This window comes from Micromys minutus (genome assembly GCF_963924665.1).
Source record: "Micromys minutus genome assembly, chromosome: 1".
Taxonomy (NCBI): Eukaryota; Metazoa; Chordata; class Mammalia; order Rodentia; family Muridae; genus Micromys; species Micromys minutus.
The window spans coordinates 242,957,900-242,974,652 of NC_137969.1; the positions used below are offsets into that span (position 1 = coordinate 242,957,900).

Here is a 16,753-nt window from a genome sequence, read left to right on the forward strand (position 1 = left end):
AGGACTAGCATAGAACTACTTATGTAGACAGATTTTATATTTCTCAATTCTGATATATATATATATATATACACATACATACACATACACACACACATATATAATAGCATGTATTATGTGTGTGTGTGTGTGTGTGTGTGTGTGTGTGTGATGATATTTCAGGAATCTATCTGTTTGGGCAGGACACACAAATATAGCTAGTGACCTCTGCCTATGTGTGGCTATGAATAATAAGAAATGATTTCAAATCTTTTTTTACATTTTCCTGTACAGAAGCATACAAAAAGATACAGATGAATAACCACACTCACCAAAGTAGGCACCACCTACAAGAATTCTGATCGTATGAAAGTCACATGATCATACTTAAGTCACATTCCAATATACAAAGTAAACCCAGGAAAACATTTGTACAAGAGACAGTTCAAGAAAATGATACACAACAAACTGCTTGCTTGCTCAAGGGCATGGGGGCAGCCAAAAAACACAGTGAGGAATGACATTTCAAGAGATGCAAATGATCTGAAGAAACACAAAGCTGTTTTAAATCTCTGTCCTTTAGGCCCACCGATTCTGAAAGACTCCTTACCCAGAAAAACAGAAGAGTGTTATCTAGTTTACCCCAGTTCAGGACAATCCTTCCATCTATTACAGCTGTGACAGGAGGCATATATAATTTTGCCAAGAATATCCATCACTCCTTTGAAAACTGCATTCCTAAACTCCAACCTACCACCACTCCGACACTGATCACGTATTATTTGATAAGTCATAATGTTCTTATTTTCAACTAATCTTTAATCCCCCTCAAAAGAGAGTCTGAGGGACTAAGTACTTTGAACGTCCTCCAAGTAATATGAAGAAGGGGAGTCTTACGTGAAAAATGTCACTTATAACTTGAATGTCTCCACGCACTGCTGGAGGGTGCAGCGTGGCCCAGTGTTTCCACTGTTAACTCTGTGGTAGTTCAGCTATGCACTCAGATCATAGCCAAGGCGAGGGCTTGGGAACATGCACTTTCCACTTAAAACCTGGGAAGGGGAGAAGGTTTGCTGGAGCTCTTTGACAACTGACAGGTGGTGGGGATGGATGAGTCCCAGCACTCACAACAAGATGGAGACAGGCCTGAATGGAGTGAAGTAATCATATACATGCAAGGAAAAACGTCCACTCCCTAATGACGGCTGAGGCTAAACCATAAACTAGCCCACCCAGCCCCCAAAGGGCAGAGAGAGGCAGTCAAGAGATTCATGACCATCACATGCGAGAAGACAGAAAGCAAAGCCACATGTGGCCTTCAGGTTCTGCTCCTAATTTTACAGTTCTTCTTCCTAGTTTGTGGGGAATAAGCCATGAAGAAGGCTGTAAATGAGGATTTTTACTGTCACTGGATGTTTCGAATTAGAGACAAGTAGGCCAACAATCCCTTATTAACCAGCATGCAGAAGACAACATGCTAGGGACCAAAGACTGTAGGAGATTTGACCATAAACTCAGAGCTAGAAGTACTTTACAAAGATAATCATAAACACTGCATTTTTGTTCAGCACATAACTGATTAGTGGATAACAATAAATTCTATCCAAGTTTAAAGAAATGAGATACAACTGTTCAGTGCAGGAAGAAACAGGGTTTACTAGCAGTACTATAGAAGAAAGTTCAAATCTGGACAGGCAGGGAGGAGGGCAAGTCCATGCTAGGCAAGGAAAACAGAATGGGTGAGAACACACATCACACAATCAACAGCACAAATATATCAAGCAAAGGAAAGCAGGAATTCAAGACAAGTAAAAGACTGGGAACGAACCAGATGTTGAAAAAGAAGCCAGATGTTGGAGGGCTAGGTTAAAAAGTTTTAACTGTACTCAACAGACTCACAACAGATTTTTTTGAGCATGAAAAGGCAACACTATGATGGTAGCAGTAGGTTGGACTCATGCTAAAGCGGGAACATGATGCTTGTTTTAAGAACTTCTGGATGCAACATTGTCTTGCATATAGCCTCAGTGCCTTTAATAGAAGTACACAAACAATGACCGCAAGCTCTAAGATGAAAGTTGGGAGTTTCAAATACTAAAAGCAGTCTCTCTCTTTCCTCTTTCATTTGTTCTGAAACAGAGTTTCATGTAGTCCAGGCTGGGCTAGAACTTATCTGGCTAAGGCAGGCCTTGAACTCTTAAACCTCCTGTGTTTGTCTCCCAAAAGCTGATATAGGTGAGTGTCACCATATCCTGCCTAACAATAGAATCTCCAAAGTTATTGTTTCCCCAATAAAGCAACTGCATCTCTACAATGAGATTGAAAACGCACATAAACAGCATAGAGGAGATATTATAAAACACGAGTACAGAAAAGTAACAAAAGGAGAGGAAGAATCGACAGATGCAGCTCAATGAAGAAATGCAATGCAAAAACCAAACCAAATCAGATAATGAAAAGCCACAATGGCCAGGTCACAAATGAAAATAGACATCACAGGAAACATAGAAGATATGACGAGATGATTTCACAACTGTAGCTCCACCTCCAGGGAATCCAATGCCTTCTTTTGGCGTCCATAGGCAACTACACTTGCATGCACAAACTTTCACATAGACACACATGCCTGCAGATAATTTAACATTAAAAAAATTTTTAAAGAAAGACTTTCAACATAAACCAGCATTTCAAAGAAAAAGAAATTGACTAAAAAATTAATCATTGATTCACTATATAATTTTACTCAAGTACAATGTTCCAGGTAAGTATTGTTACACATAAAAGGTAATTGGAAATATGATTTTTGTGATACTCAGAAGCAAAAGTATGGAACATGAAATCAGAGGGAAGCTTTGAATCCATCTAACTATAGGACTCACAAGACAGAGCAGCCAGAACATGAATTTTAGAAATATGTGTGTATATATATATATATATATATATATATTTAAAACAAACTGCTTTCAGTTGTAACATAAACACTACTAATATCAACAAAATGGCCAACTATTCACCAATATTATAAAACGATCTTCTTTTGTTCTTGTGGCACTCTGAACTAATGATGGACAGCCCATGTTCTTATCAAGTTAGAAAGTAAAGTAACTCTTTGTGGCATCAAGTCCAAGAAGATTTTGCTTTTGCTCTTTGCTTACTTGGTCTTATCATTTTATTTTCTGCTAGTCTCACTCTCAGAATGAGAGTGTAACAAGGGCAGTCATTTCTGAAGGTGACAACTCTTGATCTCTAGACATTTCTCCAGAAGAACCTGGTGGCCACTTGACTAAAAGATTCATTTTCCCCAAATCACTCAAGACACAAGGAACTCTTGTCCTGTTGGAATTGTATCCTGGCCTCTGAAGAAGCAAGCCTAGCCTTGGATACAGCATGGCATTGGGCATCAGGTAGAGCCCCAGCAGCTCCTTTTTGTGTTCCTGTGCCTGAAAAATACTCATGCCAGACACAAGGATGCTGACTGTGTGTCAGACTGACTGTGTGTCAGACATGTCTATTTTTTGGCCTATAACAATCTGCATAAAGAGTAAATATCTTTCCTTTTTGAGTTCAATAGTTGTTTATGTTTATATCCTTTTATTTCGATAGATTATGATGTTAGTATAATATACTAATTTTTAAAAGATTTCATTTTTCTGTGTATGTGCACCTGTATTCAGGTTCCCCTGGAAGCCAGGAGAGCGTTAGGTGGAAGGGAAGTCACAGGTGACTATGAGTGTGGGCTGTCTCTGTAAAGACAACAGATGATCTTAACTGCTGAGCCTTTTCTCCAGCCCCACACAAGGATTTAAACATGGCGTGTGCAACCAACTAAAATGCCTTGTTTTGGTTGTGTAGTATGATCTTCAAGTTGTTTGGGGCATACAACACTGGTAAGCACTTGATTTGATAGCACATAACCCACCATGGAAATACACGCATTTACAGCTCATATGCACATGTGCTACTGTATTAATATATTATGTAATTATAACATATAATAGAAAACAGCTCAGTAATTTAATATGTAGCTTTTATTATTAATGGCAAATGTATTATCACTAGAAATCTTTCACAACATTTAATAATAATGTGATTTTAATTTACTTTATTATTTTGGAACATCTTGACTTAATCCTTTCTGACTGAGCAATTTAAGGTTCAATTTGTTTTGAGACCTGGTTTTTAGAGCTGGCATAGATACCTCAGGAAATTATGCAGCTCTAGATGAGACCAGGTGACCACGGCCCTGATACTCTCAGCTTTTAGTTCCATCCTCTGATAATGAAAAGCTTTAGCCAGTTTTGAATTTGTTTAATTAATATTGTTTTGCTATAGCTGACTGGAACCCAGAAATAAGTATCTACTTTTGCAGATATTGCAGACAGGTTTTGAAACTGTATTAGATTTTAGAATTTGCAATACAAAAGTGAATTTTAATATATCCTTTGACAATTTTATACATGGATACAATGTATTTTGATTGTCTTCAGTGCTCACCCCTTCTCTTATCCCTGCTCCATGTTGTCGGAATCCCTGACTTTGTTTTTAATGACCCACTGAGTCCAAGCGTGCCCACATGTGCATGTGGGATTAATTGCCAGCGGCTACACTCCTGAAGGCAGCTGCCATTCATTCTCCCAACCCCCACTGCCATCCGTTCATTGCCAACAGCTCCTCAGGAAGAGGGCAGGACCTCAAGTACCCCTTGCCCATACACACTGTTACACTTGAAAGAAAAAATTAAAACTACTAAAACTTGCAAGATATTTTTAGCCAGGTCAGGACATTCCATTTCCCAAATTAGCACACACAGATACAAAGAGTTTTAACAGGCAACACACATGATTTTGTAAAATGAAGTTCTATTTACACATTTTCAAAATGCTCTGTAAGGTAGTAGGGTGGGGTGTGGACTGGAAGCTGTAGCTCTCTTCACTAAGGGTTATGCACTGTCTCAAAGGACGATCTTAAAGTATTTTTCCAAGTCCAACCTGGTGGCGTAGATCTGTAATCCCAGCTACTCGGGCTGAGGCAAGGTAACACAAACTTACAGCCAGAATGAGTTTCAGGCCAGTGTGGGCAACCTGGTGAGGCCCTGCCTACAACAGAAACTACAAAGTAGGCTGGGGACATAACTCAGTGATAGGGCACTTGCGTAGCATGAAAGAGCCTGGGCATAAGGCCAAGTACCAGAAAGAAAAAAAAATTGTCTCCAAAAATCTCCACAAGGCAGCATCTATTTTAACCATGTAACAAACACTAAAGGGTCAGAAAATCTGGGCAATTCCTTTGTTTCTTTACAGAAAGAGAAATAAATGCCCATTTTAAATTCCTCTCCAAATCTACCACTGTAAGGCAGAACTATATTGAGATTCACCACTCATCCTGACACGCACGCACGCGGCACATAAACAGATGCTGATATACATTTAAGAGCTGGCTTTTACAAAATCACCTAACATTCTCCTGTAGCACTTTGTATGCATCAGGATACATGCTCTCCTTCAATAGCCTGCTCAATGGCTTGCCTGTGAGCGAGGCAGCAAATGAATTTCATATATGTCACTGTTAATGATAATGCGCGCAATCCTTATTCAAATAACCTGCTTGATAATTTCTATTGAGCAGGGCTGGCTTCCGGCCAGATTCCATTCAATTACTTTTCTCCCAAAAGGGAATATGTGCCAGATGTCCCCATATCCATTCCCTCTCTTTCTTCTTCAGTATCAAAACCTCTATTAAGTGGGCACAGGACTGTCCAAGGCCCCTCCCTTTGTCCCCTGCAGATTCAAGCAGGAGAACCTAAGTGCTGGTCACTGGGAAGTAAGGGAAGGATACATAACCTCAAAACAAGAGTTGGGCTTCTGTGCCCTTTCCTCCTAATGCTGGTATTCAGGTTAGATGACTGCAATTTAAACAGCCACCCTGGAGGAAGACGCGCCAGCAGTTACAGCTGCCAGCGAACCTGGGTCACTCACAACAATGACATTGTCATTTAGGCCTGGGTTGCCTACATTTATTGGAGAGAAATATATGTATGTCTTTTGTGATCTTTAAGTATTTAGATTTTTCTGGGTGTTGCTAGTGATTAAAGCCTAATTAATAAACCTGGTGACGGGTGGGGCTGGGCTCAAGCTAGGTACCAGAGAAGAGGTCTGCATGTGGTGGGGCTAGCGCTGGGGCTACCGCCTCCAACACTACAATCTGCAGGTTCCCAACACAAACTGCCTCTGGCCACTTTGAATGACTACACAACAAAATCTTAAGATGCACCTAATGTGGGAACTGCAACTGGTACGGCAGCTTAGGAAGGGAAGGAATGAGGGCCCGCCATTGTGCCTCAGGCCACAGCCTCTTCCCAACTTGAAAAGCATGTGTCACCTTGCTGACAAATGCAGGCTATGTCAAGTATCAAAAAGGCTTTTTCATGACACATAAACTGGCAAGGTCCTCCTGTACCTCTCCTTACAAGCCCCTGTCAAAGGACTGTCTAGACTCACAACTTCACGACTATCCAACAACAGATTCCTCTCCTGATCCATAAAAACTATGCCATGACAGGGTAATGTCCAAAAGTGAGAAGTCAGCATAGAGAAGGTTCCCTGGTAAACTCAAAACACACAAGAGCAAACGGGAATGACATGAGGAAAGACTCTTAGCGCCCGTACCTGAAGGTCTCCAGCACCGTCCTCGCTGGTAGCTTGGGGGCCACTCGACTAAATGCCCTTTTGAAATCTTCTAGAGTTAAAAATCCACGATCTGTACAGAAACAAAACATTGAACATTCACATGCCTATAAGGTCTGTACCCTATGAGTTCAATCATGAATAGTTATGGGAAGCTAAATATTAATACATTATTAAAAGTAAGGGGAAGCAGCAGTTTACAGTTGATCTTACAGAGATCTTATATTATACACCCAGTGAACACATCTCCCAGGAAGAATTTCAGGATATGGTGGTGATACCCACCCTTTGACACACTGTCTGAGACTCTAAGTCCTAGGGAAAGAAGTATACAGACGTGATACACTAGGCTTTGAGTCTTTGTGCTGTGCCAAAGCACTCCAGTCTTCCAAACTCCTTGTTTTCTGGCTCGGCACTAAGCCTATGATATATTAATATTTAGGGGAAATTATAACAATCGCCAGTCACACTAAGTGTGGAAAATGATTCTACCAATCATGTATGGGTTACAGTGAGAGTTGCAGAAGTGTCTCTTATGTGTCCGTGGGTGGCTTGTGGCTTCTGTCCTGACAAGGTCAGTCTTTTGGCTATCACCATGACAACATGGGGACAACAGGCAAAAGCATGGGTATAGTACACAATCCAATTATACAACTGTAAACATTTCATCCAGGGTATATGCCAGAAACATAGTTTTCCGCAGCAGAAAAGGCTCTCTCTCCACTAACACCTGTGGTCACTGCCGATGAGCGTAGAAGTCATCTGCCAATTCTACTGCATTTAGTTCATTGTGACAAATCCCCATTCCCAGTTCCTCAGCAGCAATTCTTACACAAAAACACTTTCAAGACACTTACAGTGCGTGTCGAAAGCTGTGAAGATGTGCCTTATCTCATTCCGATAGAGTTGCGCTTCCTTCTTTCTCTTTACGACATTTAAAAAACCCTCAAGTGATACACCTAGAAGTTGTGGGAGGGGGAAAAAAAAAAAAAAAACAGTTGCCAAAGATGACTATATTTCTCTTCAAGTAAAAGTAATAAGCCAGACTTAAACAGTGAAAAATAATCTGATTTTTATCTTTCACAACGGGTATTTACTCATAAATACAGGGGGAAAAGCATCACGTTGTGCTACATGCTAAACAAGTCCAACCCTAGCCATCAACAGTGAAAACCAGAGACACACAGGCTCACTGAGCTTCTGCAGGGATGGAGAAGCCATGACCTTGAGAAAGTTTAACGCTCTGCCTCTACTGGAACTGCTTATTAAAGGAAGTCACATCATTTTCCTTCCCGTGTGCTGCTCTAATACCCTTTCTTTTCCTGGCCAGATGTCATTTCAGCGGGTTTTTTTCCACCAACTGGGAGATAGGGTCAGAGAAGTAGTTTCTCAAAAGTCAATAGCAATTGTACACCACAGATAAAGGTGGAGAGAATATTACATAAACAATGGAGCTGGCGCCGTCCCCAGCCCTGATACACCCCACAACGTGTTCAGCAGCCTCAGGCTCAGCTTCCTGCCACTCTCGTAATAAAAGAGCCCAGCGTGATGATATGAGATTGGGCACTGTGCTTACAATGTCTATTAAAATGAATTCTAATGTGATCTTTGTAGCAGGTTTAAGGAGCAGAGCCAAGAAGTTAGACATTTTAGTGAGCTGAGCCTGAAATATATAGAAAGAGCAGTTAGTTTGCATCATGTAGGCTGTCTGTTTAAAAAATTATCCTGTTGTTTTAAAAATAGCCCCAGACTGTCTACTAAGTATGTGTAACTCTATCTTTTGGTCAATGTAACTAATGATATTGAGCCATGTCTTTCCTAAAATAGCTTCAAGAGTTTATGATATTAAAACAATTCATTTTGGTTTTGTAAGATTAACGACTTAAAGGCTTTTAAAAATAATCTACATAGCTTTATGCTTTTAAATGATTATTTTCCACATTTTAAGGACCCACTGTGGGCCAGCCATTGTAATAAATGCTGGAGGTGAAAGACGAAAACGAACGTGACTCGAGTTTCCAGGAAACCAGTATACTAGGGAAGGTGGCCGTTTGACTGCAAGTACACACATCCCTGAAGACTATGGCATGTGCAGTGATGGGGTGGGGATTGAAAGTTGTCAAAGAAGGACCCAGGAGCCCTTGTACCATAGACTGGAGGTAGGGCTCTTAGAGGAAGAGATACTTAAGCTTAAGAACTAAACCATGAAAATGCTAGAAATCCAGGCAGTAGACAACACACGCCAAGGCCATGGGGTAGGAAGGGAAAGGAGACCATGCAACTAGAAAGTGTTCAGAGTGAGAGGAAGAAATACAACACAAGGCTGGCGAGGGGCACGGGGCCTGAACTCTCAGCACAAGGAGACTGCATAAAAAAGAAGGGCTTTACTGAAGTTGCAATAGAGAGTGAGGAAAAGGTTTTCCTTACCCAGCAATATGATCTGATTTAAATTTCAGAAGTGTATTTCGGGTTACGGCTGTTGGGAAGGACTGAAAGTAAAAGCGACAATGTAGAAGGAGAGATGGGTTGGAAGGCAAGCGCTCCATGCACAGAGGTGGAAGGCGGGGCTCTAGAACAGAACTTGATGAGGAGGCAGACACAGAAGGTGAGGTGTTAAATATAACACAGAGGTTCTGGATTGAGTGTCAGTGGTCTGAGGTGGGAAAGGGATAAAGATGCCTTGGAAAAGGGTAGGACCAGGGACAGAGAAAGTGCTGTGATTTAGATAGGTTAACTGTACTACACTTGGGAGCCAGCAAAGAGAGAAAAGGACCAGGAGGCAGTTGGCCTTAGTCTTTTAGGCAGAAGGTATTATTTCCTAGCAATAATGTCCAGCAGATGGTCAATAAATACAGCCATCCATGTCTGTTGGTGTCCGTGAAAGAAGGGGGTTCCAGGATCCCTGATCAGATGTCAAAAATGGAGGATGCAAAAATCCCTTATACAACATGATGCAGTGTTTGCGTGTAACCCTACACAACTGTCCTATAAACTTTAAATGACCTCAAGATCACTTGTAATGGCTAATGTACCATAATCTCTATGTATGTGATTGGGATGCATTGCTTAGGCAACAATGATGAAGGAAAACTCCACACATATTCAGTTCAGATGTGACTGTTTTCAAATATTTTCCATGGCAGTTGGCTTCAGTGCAGCACCTTCAGATGCAGAGAGCAGACTGCCCTGCACTAAATTAGCATATGCAGTATTTTTTTTCCTACAGTTGCTAAGGACAGAGATTGATGCAGCTCTATTCACATCTAATCACCCTGTGACCAGAGAACATATTTTAAAAGGCTAGCTGAGGTTGAAATTGAAGTCTAACCATGCATGTTCCCAAAGATCATATCCATAACTTTAGTTTCATGAACTCCAAAAGCTAATAAATTAAATCACGTCCAGAGTTGCTGATATTCCTGAGTAATTTATTCCCGGGTGATGTGCATTCTGTATGATCTATCAGCACCCTGCCCCAGCCCACTCTCCAGCCCCTCTAGCAAACATCCTGGTACTTCCAGCCTCTACAGGCTCAGCACCTGGTGCCCTGGCACTTATAAACATACTGCCTAAGAGCACCTCTGCTTTATTTCTCCTAGTGAGTTTTTATTACACATTTCCTTCCAGACACAACTGAACCATTGCCTTTACTTTAAAGGTCCCTGATGTGTCTCAGTTGAGTCCCTTTGCTGTGACCAGCATCCCAGAGGTCACAACACAGCCAACGAATGGATTAGGCTCTATGGCAGTGGTCTGAATACATGTCTAGCTAAGAAATGCTAGGAAAAGGAGCATGTGCTGTTCAAAAGTTCATTCCCAGTATTCAGCACCATGCCTGTGTAGAACAGGCATTCATTACACGCTTGCTGGGTAACATGTAATGAATAAGTAAGAATGAACATGGAGATATAATTTCTAATTTTCAGCAAAAACAAAAACAAAACAAAACACAGTATTAAGATGTGTTTTGTGCAAGGTCAGCTCAGGCTGGTGAGAATGTGGGGCAAATGGAAGCACTTCTGCGTTGCTGTAGGACTGCAAACTTGTACAGCCACTTTGGAAATCAATATGGTGGTTTCTCAGAAAAGTAGGAACTGATCTAACTCAAGACCCAGCTATACCACTCCTGGTCATGTACCCAAAAGATGCTTTACAACACCACACGGACACGTGTTCCACTATGTTCACAGCAGCTTTATTCATAATAGCCAGAAACTAGAAACAACCTAGATGTCCCTCAACCAAAGAATGGATAGAGAAAATGTGGTACATTTACATAATGGAGTATTATTTAGCTATTAAAAACAATGACATCATGAAATTTTCAGGCAAATGGACAGAAATAGAAAATATCATTCTGAGTGAGGTAACCCAGACCTAAAAAGAACAAACAACATGGTATACACTCACTTATAAATGGATATTAACAGTAAAAGATAACCATGCTTCAATCCACAGACCTAGAGAAGTTAAGTAAAAAGGAGGGTTCAAGGGGGTCTCTTGAATCTCACTGTGAAGGGAATGTACAATAGACATTTCAGGTAGATGGGGGATGGGGTCTGAATGGCAGAGTGAGGATAGGAACAGAAGGGATCAGGTTCGGGGAGGATGAAGGAGAGAACCCTATGAGAGACAGCTGGAACTAGGGTAGCATCTATTGGATAAGCTAGAAACCTTGGGCCATGAAAACTCTTGGGAATCTCTGAGGGTGACCCTAGCTAGTAATGGAGGATGTGAAACTGGAACCTGCCATCTCCTGGAACCAGTTAAGACTTCCAGTGGAGAGATCAGGATACCAACCTAGGCACAAAACCTTTGACCTATAATTTGTCCTGCCTACAAGATGGGCTGGGGTAATGATGGCACATAAATTGTGGGAGTGGCCAATCAATGACTAGTCCAGTTTGAGACATACAACATGAAAGGGAGGCCATCAGCTGGATAGCTCAGAGACCGAAGGTAGAATCAAACATCCCTGACAAAAGAAAAGAAAAGAAAGAAAGAAAGAAAGAAAGAAAGAAAAAAAGAAAGAAAGAAAGAAAGAAAGGGAAGAAGAGGAGGAGAGAGGGGAGGGGAGAGGGGGAGGGGAAGAAGAAAAGGAAGGAGAAAAGAAGAAGAGGAGGATGAGGTGAAGAAGAAGCACAAGAACAACAAAACAAGAACAAGACTCTTAATGCTATCCTTCTATTCTCATAGACTGGCATGTGGCCCAGTTGTCATCAGAGAAGCTTCACCCAGAAACTGATGGGAACAAATGCAGAGGTCCATGGCTAAACAGTAGGCGGAATTTGGGGAATCCTGCAGAAGGAGAGGAAGGATTGCAGGAACCAGAGGGGTCAAAGATACCACAAGAAGACCAACAAAATCAACTAACCTGGGTTCATAGGGACTCACAGAGACTGAACCACCTACCCGAGAGCCTACACTGGACTGACCAAGGCCCTCGGCACACAAGTTAAAGTTGTGTAGTTTGGTCTTCTTGTGGGACTCCTAACACTGGAAGCGGGGCCTGTCTCTGACTCTGTTGCCTGCCTTTGGGACCCATTACTTTTTAATTTTTTAATAAACCAAATTCAATAGTTTATTAAAAGCATCACAAGTCATAATAAAGGGGGATTTTTTTTTTGTGTTTTTTTTCTCAACTTTTTTTTTTTTTTTTGGATATTCTCTGCATTTACATTTCACAAGTTGTCCCTTTCCCACAATCCCATCCCCCCATAAACGTACTCCCTCTCCCAACCACCCTCTCCCACCTCAGCACCTTGGTGTTCCCCCATACTGGAAAAATGAACCTTCACTGGGCCAAAGGCCTCTTTGCCCATTGATGTCAGAAAATGCTATCCTCTGCTGCATATGCACCTGGCGCTATGGGTCTCTTCATGCAAACTCATTAGGTGGTGATTTAGTCCCTGGGAGCTGTGGTGAGTTTGGTTAGTTGATCATTTTGTTCTTTCCATAAGGCTGCTGATCCTTTCAGGTCCTTCAGTACTTTCTCTCCCTCCTTCATTGGAGTCCTCTTGTTCAGTCTGATGGTTAGCTGCAAGAATCCTCCGCTGGCTCTCACAGAGCCTCTGAGGAGGCATCCATATCAGGTTCTTGCCAGTAAGCACTACTTGGCATCAGCAATAGTGCATGGGTTTAGTGGATGCATATGGGGTGGATCCCCAGGTGAGGCAGTCTTTGGATGATCTTTCCTCCAATCCCTGCTCCTCTATTTGTCCCTTTATTTCCTCCTATAAACATTTTGTTCTTCCTTCTAAGAAGGACTGAGGCATCCACCTTCTGGCCTTCCTCTTCTTTGAGCTTCATAAGCTCTGCAGATAGTTTCTTGGGTATTCCAAGCTAGTATCCGCTTATAAGTGAGTACATACCATGAGAGTTCTTTTGTAACTGGATTATCTCACTCAGGTTGATAGCTTAAGTTCCATCTGATTGCCTAGGAATTTCATGAAATCATTCTTTTAATAGCTGAGTAGTACTGCATTGTGTATATGCACAACAATTTCTGTATCCATTCCTCTGTTGAAGGACATCTGGGTTCTCTCCAGCTTCTGACTATTATAAATAAGGCTGCTATGAATATGGTGGAACATGTGTCTATTAGTTTCAGTGTACCTAGTTTTATGTGGAAGTCTTTGATCCACTTGGACTTGAGCTTTATACAAGGAGATAAGAAAAGATCAAAGTGAATTCTTCTGCATGCTGACTGCCAGTTGAACCAGCACCATTTGTTGGAGAGGCTGTCCTTTTTCCATTTTCTTAGCTTTTCTGTCAAAGATCAAGGGATCATAGGTATGTGGGGTCATTTCTGGGTCTTCATTTTTATTCCATTCATCTACCTGCCTGTTTCTGTACCAATACGAGGCAGTTTTTATCACAATTTGATCTGTAATACAGCTTGAGGTCAGGGATGGTGATTCCCCAGGAAGTCTTTTTTATTGTTAAGAATAGTTTTTGCTATCCTGGGTTTTTTATTATTCCAAATGAATTTGCAAATTGCTCTTTCTAACTCTATAAAGAATATGAGTTGGAATTTTGATGGGGGTTGCATTGAATTTGTAGATTGCCTTAGGCAAGATGGCCATTTTTACTTTTTGATCCTTCCAATCCATGAGCATGGGAGATCTTTCCACTTTCTGAAGTCTTATTCAATTTCCTTCTTCAGAGACTTGAAGTCCTTGTCATACAGATCCTTCACTTGCTTGGTTAGGGTCATACCAAGGTATTTTATAGTCTTTGTGACTATTGTGAAGGGTGTCAATTCTCTAATTTCTTTCTCAGTCTGTTTATCCTTTGAGTAAGAGGAAGTCTACTGGTTTGTTTAATTTTATATACAGCCACTTTGCTGAAGTTGTTTAATCAGTTATGTAAGTTCTCTGGTGGAATTTTTGGGGTCACTTAAGTATACTATCATATTATCTGCAAATAGTGATATTTTGACTTCTTCCTTTCTAATTTGTTTCCCTTTGACCACTGTTTGCTGTCTTATTGCTCTGGCTAGTATTTCAAGTACTATATTGGATAGGTAGGGAAAGAGTGGGAAGACTTGTCCAGTCCCTGATTTTAGCAAGATTGCTTCAAGTTTCTCACCATTTAATTTGATGTTGGCTACTGGCTTGCTATATATTGCTTTTACTACATTTAAGTATGAGCCTTGAATTCCTGACCTTTCCAAGACTTTCAACATAAAGAGGTGTTGAATTCTGTCAAATGTTTTCTTAGCATCTAGAGAAATAATCTTGTGGGTTTTTTTTTCTTTGAATTTGTTTATATAGAGTATTACATTGATGAATTTCCATATATTGAACCATCCTTGCATCCCTGGGATGAAGCCTACTTGATCATGGTAAATAATCGTTTTGATGTGTTTTTGGATTTGGTTTGCAAGAATTTTATTGAGTATTTTTGCATCAGTGTTCATGAGGGAAATTGGTCTAAAGTTCTCTTACTTTGTAGGGTCTTTGTGTGGTTTAGGAATGAGTGTAATTGTGGCTTCAAAAAAATTAGTTGGGTAATATTTCCTCTGTTTCTAGTTGGTGGAATAGTTTGGAGAGTATTGGTATTAGATCTTCTATGAAGGTCTGATAGAATTCAGCACTAAACCCATCTGGTCCTGAAGTTTGTTTTTCTTGTTGTTGGGAGGCTTTTGATGACTGTTTTTATTTCTTTAGGGGTTATGGGGCGGTTTAGATGGTTTATCTGATCCTATTTTAGCTTTGGTACCTGGTATCTGTCTAGAAAAATGTCCATTTTCTCTAGATTTTCCAGTTTTGTTCAGTATATATAGACTTTTGTAGTAGGATCTGATGATTTCTTGAATTTCCTCAGTTTCTGTTGTTATGGTTCCCCTTTCATTTTTGATTTTGTTAATTTGGATACTCACTCTGTGCCCTCTAGTTTGTCTGGCTGAGGGTTTATCGATATTTTTGATTTTTCTCAAAGAACCAAATTTTGGTTTTGTTGATTCTTTGTATAGTTCTTTTTGTTTCTATTTGGTTGGTTTCAGCTCTTAGTTTGATTACTTCCTGCCATCTACTCCTCTTGGTGGTATCTGCTTCTTTTTGTTCTAGAGCTTCCTGGTGTTGTTACTGTATGCTCTCTTCAGTTTCTTTTTGGAAGTGTTCAGAGCTATGAGTTTTCCTCTTAGCACTTCTTTTATTGTATCCCATAAGTTTGGATACGTTGTACCTTCATTTTCGATAAATTGTAAAAAGTCTTTGATTTCTTTGCTTCTTTCTTGACCAAGCTATCATTGAGTAGAGCATTGTTTAGCTTCCATGTGTGTGTGGGCTTTTGTTGTTTCTGTTGTTATTGAAGACCAGTCTTAGTCTATGGTTATCTGATAGGATGCATGGGATTATTTCAACCTTCTTGTATTTGTTGAGGCCTGTTTTGTGACCGACTATATGGTCAATTTTTGGCATAAGTGCCATGAGGTGCTGAAAAGAAGGTATATTCTTTTGTTTTAGAATGAAATATTATATAGATGTCTGTTAAATCCATTTGGTTTATAACTTCTGTTAGTTTCACTGTGTCTCTGTTCAGTTTCCGCTTCCATGATCTGTCCATTGATGAGAGTGGGGTGTTGAAGTCTCCCACTATTATTGTGTGTGGTGCAATATATGCTTTGAGCTTTAGTAGAGTTTCTTATGTGAATGTGGGTGCCCTTGATTTGTAGCATAGATGTTCCGGATTGAGAGATCTTGATAGATTTTACCTTTGATGAGTAAAAAATATCCTTATCTTTTTTGATGACTTTTGGTTGAAAATTAGTATTATTTGATATTAATATGGCTACTCCAGATTGTTTCTTGGGACCATTTACTTGGAAAGTTTTTTCCCAACCTTTTACTCTGAGGTAGTTGCCTGTCTTTGTTGCTGAGTTTCCTGTATGCAGCAAAATGCTGGATCCTGTTTATGTATCCAGTCTGTTAGTCTATATCTTTTTATTGGGGAATTGAGTCCATTGATGTTAAGGGATATTAAAAAATAGTGATTGTTGTTTCCTGCTATTTTTGTTGTTAGAGGTAGAATTATGTTTGTGTGCTTTTCTGCTTTGGGGTTTGCTGCAAGAAAATTAATTTCCTAGGGTGAAGTTTCCCTCTTTGTGGTGGAGTTTTCCATCTACTATTCTCTGTAGTGCTGGATTTATGGAAAGATACTGTGTAAATTTGCTTTTGTCCTGGAATATCTTGGTTTCTCCATCTATGGTAATTAAGAGTTTTGCTTGATAGAGTAACTTGGGCTAACATTTGTGTTCTCTTAGGGTCTGTATGATATCAGTGCAGAATCTTCTAGCTTTCATAGTCTCTTTTGAGAAGTCTGGTGTAATTCTAATTGGTCTGCCTTTATATGTTACCTGTCCTTTTTCCCTTACTGCTTTTAGTATTCTTTCTTTGTTTTTAACAGTTGTTGTTTTGACTATTTTGTGTCAAGACAATTTCTTTTCTGGTCCAATCTATTTGGGGTTCTGTAGGCTTCTTGTATGTTCATGGTCATCTCTTTCTTTAGGTAAGTTTTCTTCTATAATCTTGTTGAAGATATTTACTGGACCTTTCAATTGGGAGTCTTCGCTCTCTTCTACACCTATT

The 16,753-nt window shown here is 40.3% G+C and overlaps 1 protein-coding gene across 1 annotated transcript in view; it reads right to left on the minus strand.

The window, feature by feature from the left end:
- EFCAB11 (EF-hand calcium binding domain 11) overlaps nt 1-16,753 on the minus strand; it is a gene marked incomplete at both ends in the record, with an annotated part of 163,899 nt that overhangs the window by 123,722 nt on the left and 23,424 nt on the right. Inside the window, 2 exons of the mRNA XM_080915964.1 lie at nt 6,645-6,735; nt 7,520-7,621. Coding sequence (XP_080772090.1) covers nt 6,645-6,735; nt 7,520-7,621 — 193 coding nt within the window. The remainder of the gene's footprint in view (nt 1-6,644; nt 6,736-7,519; nt 7,622-16,753) is intronic.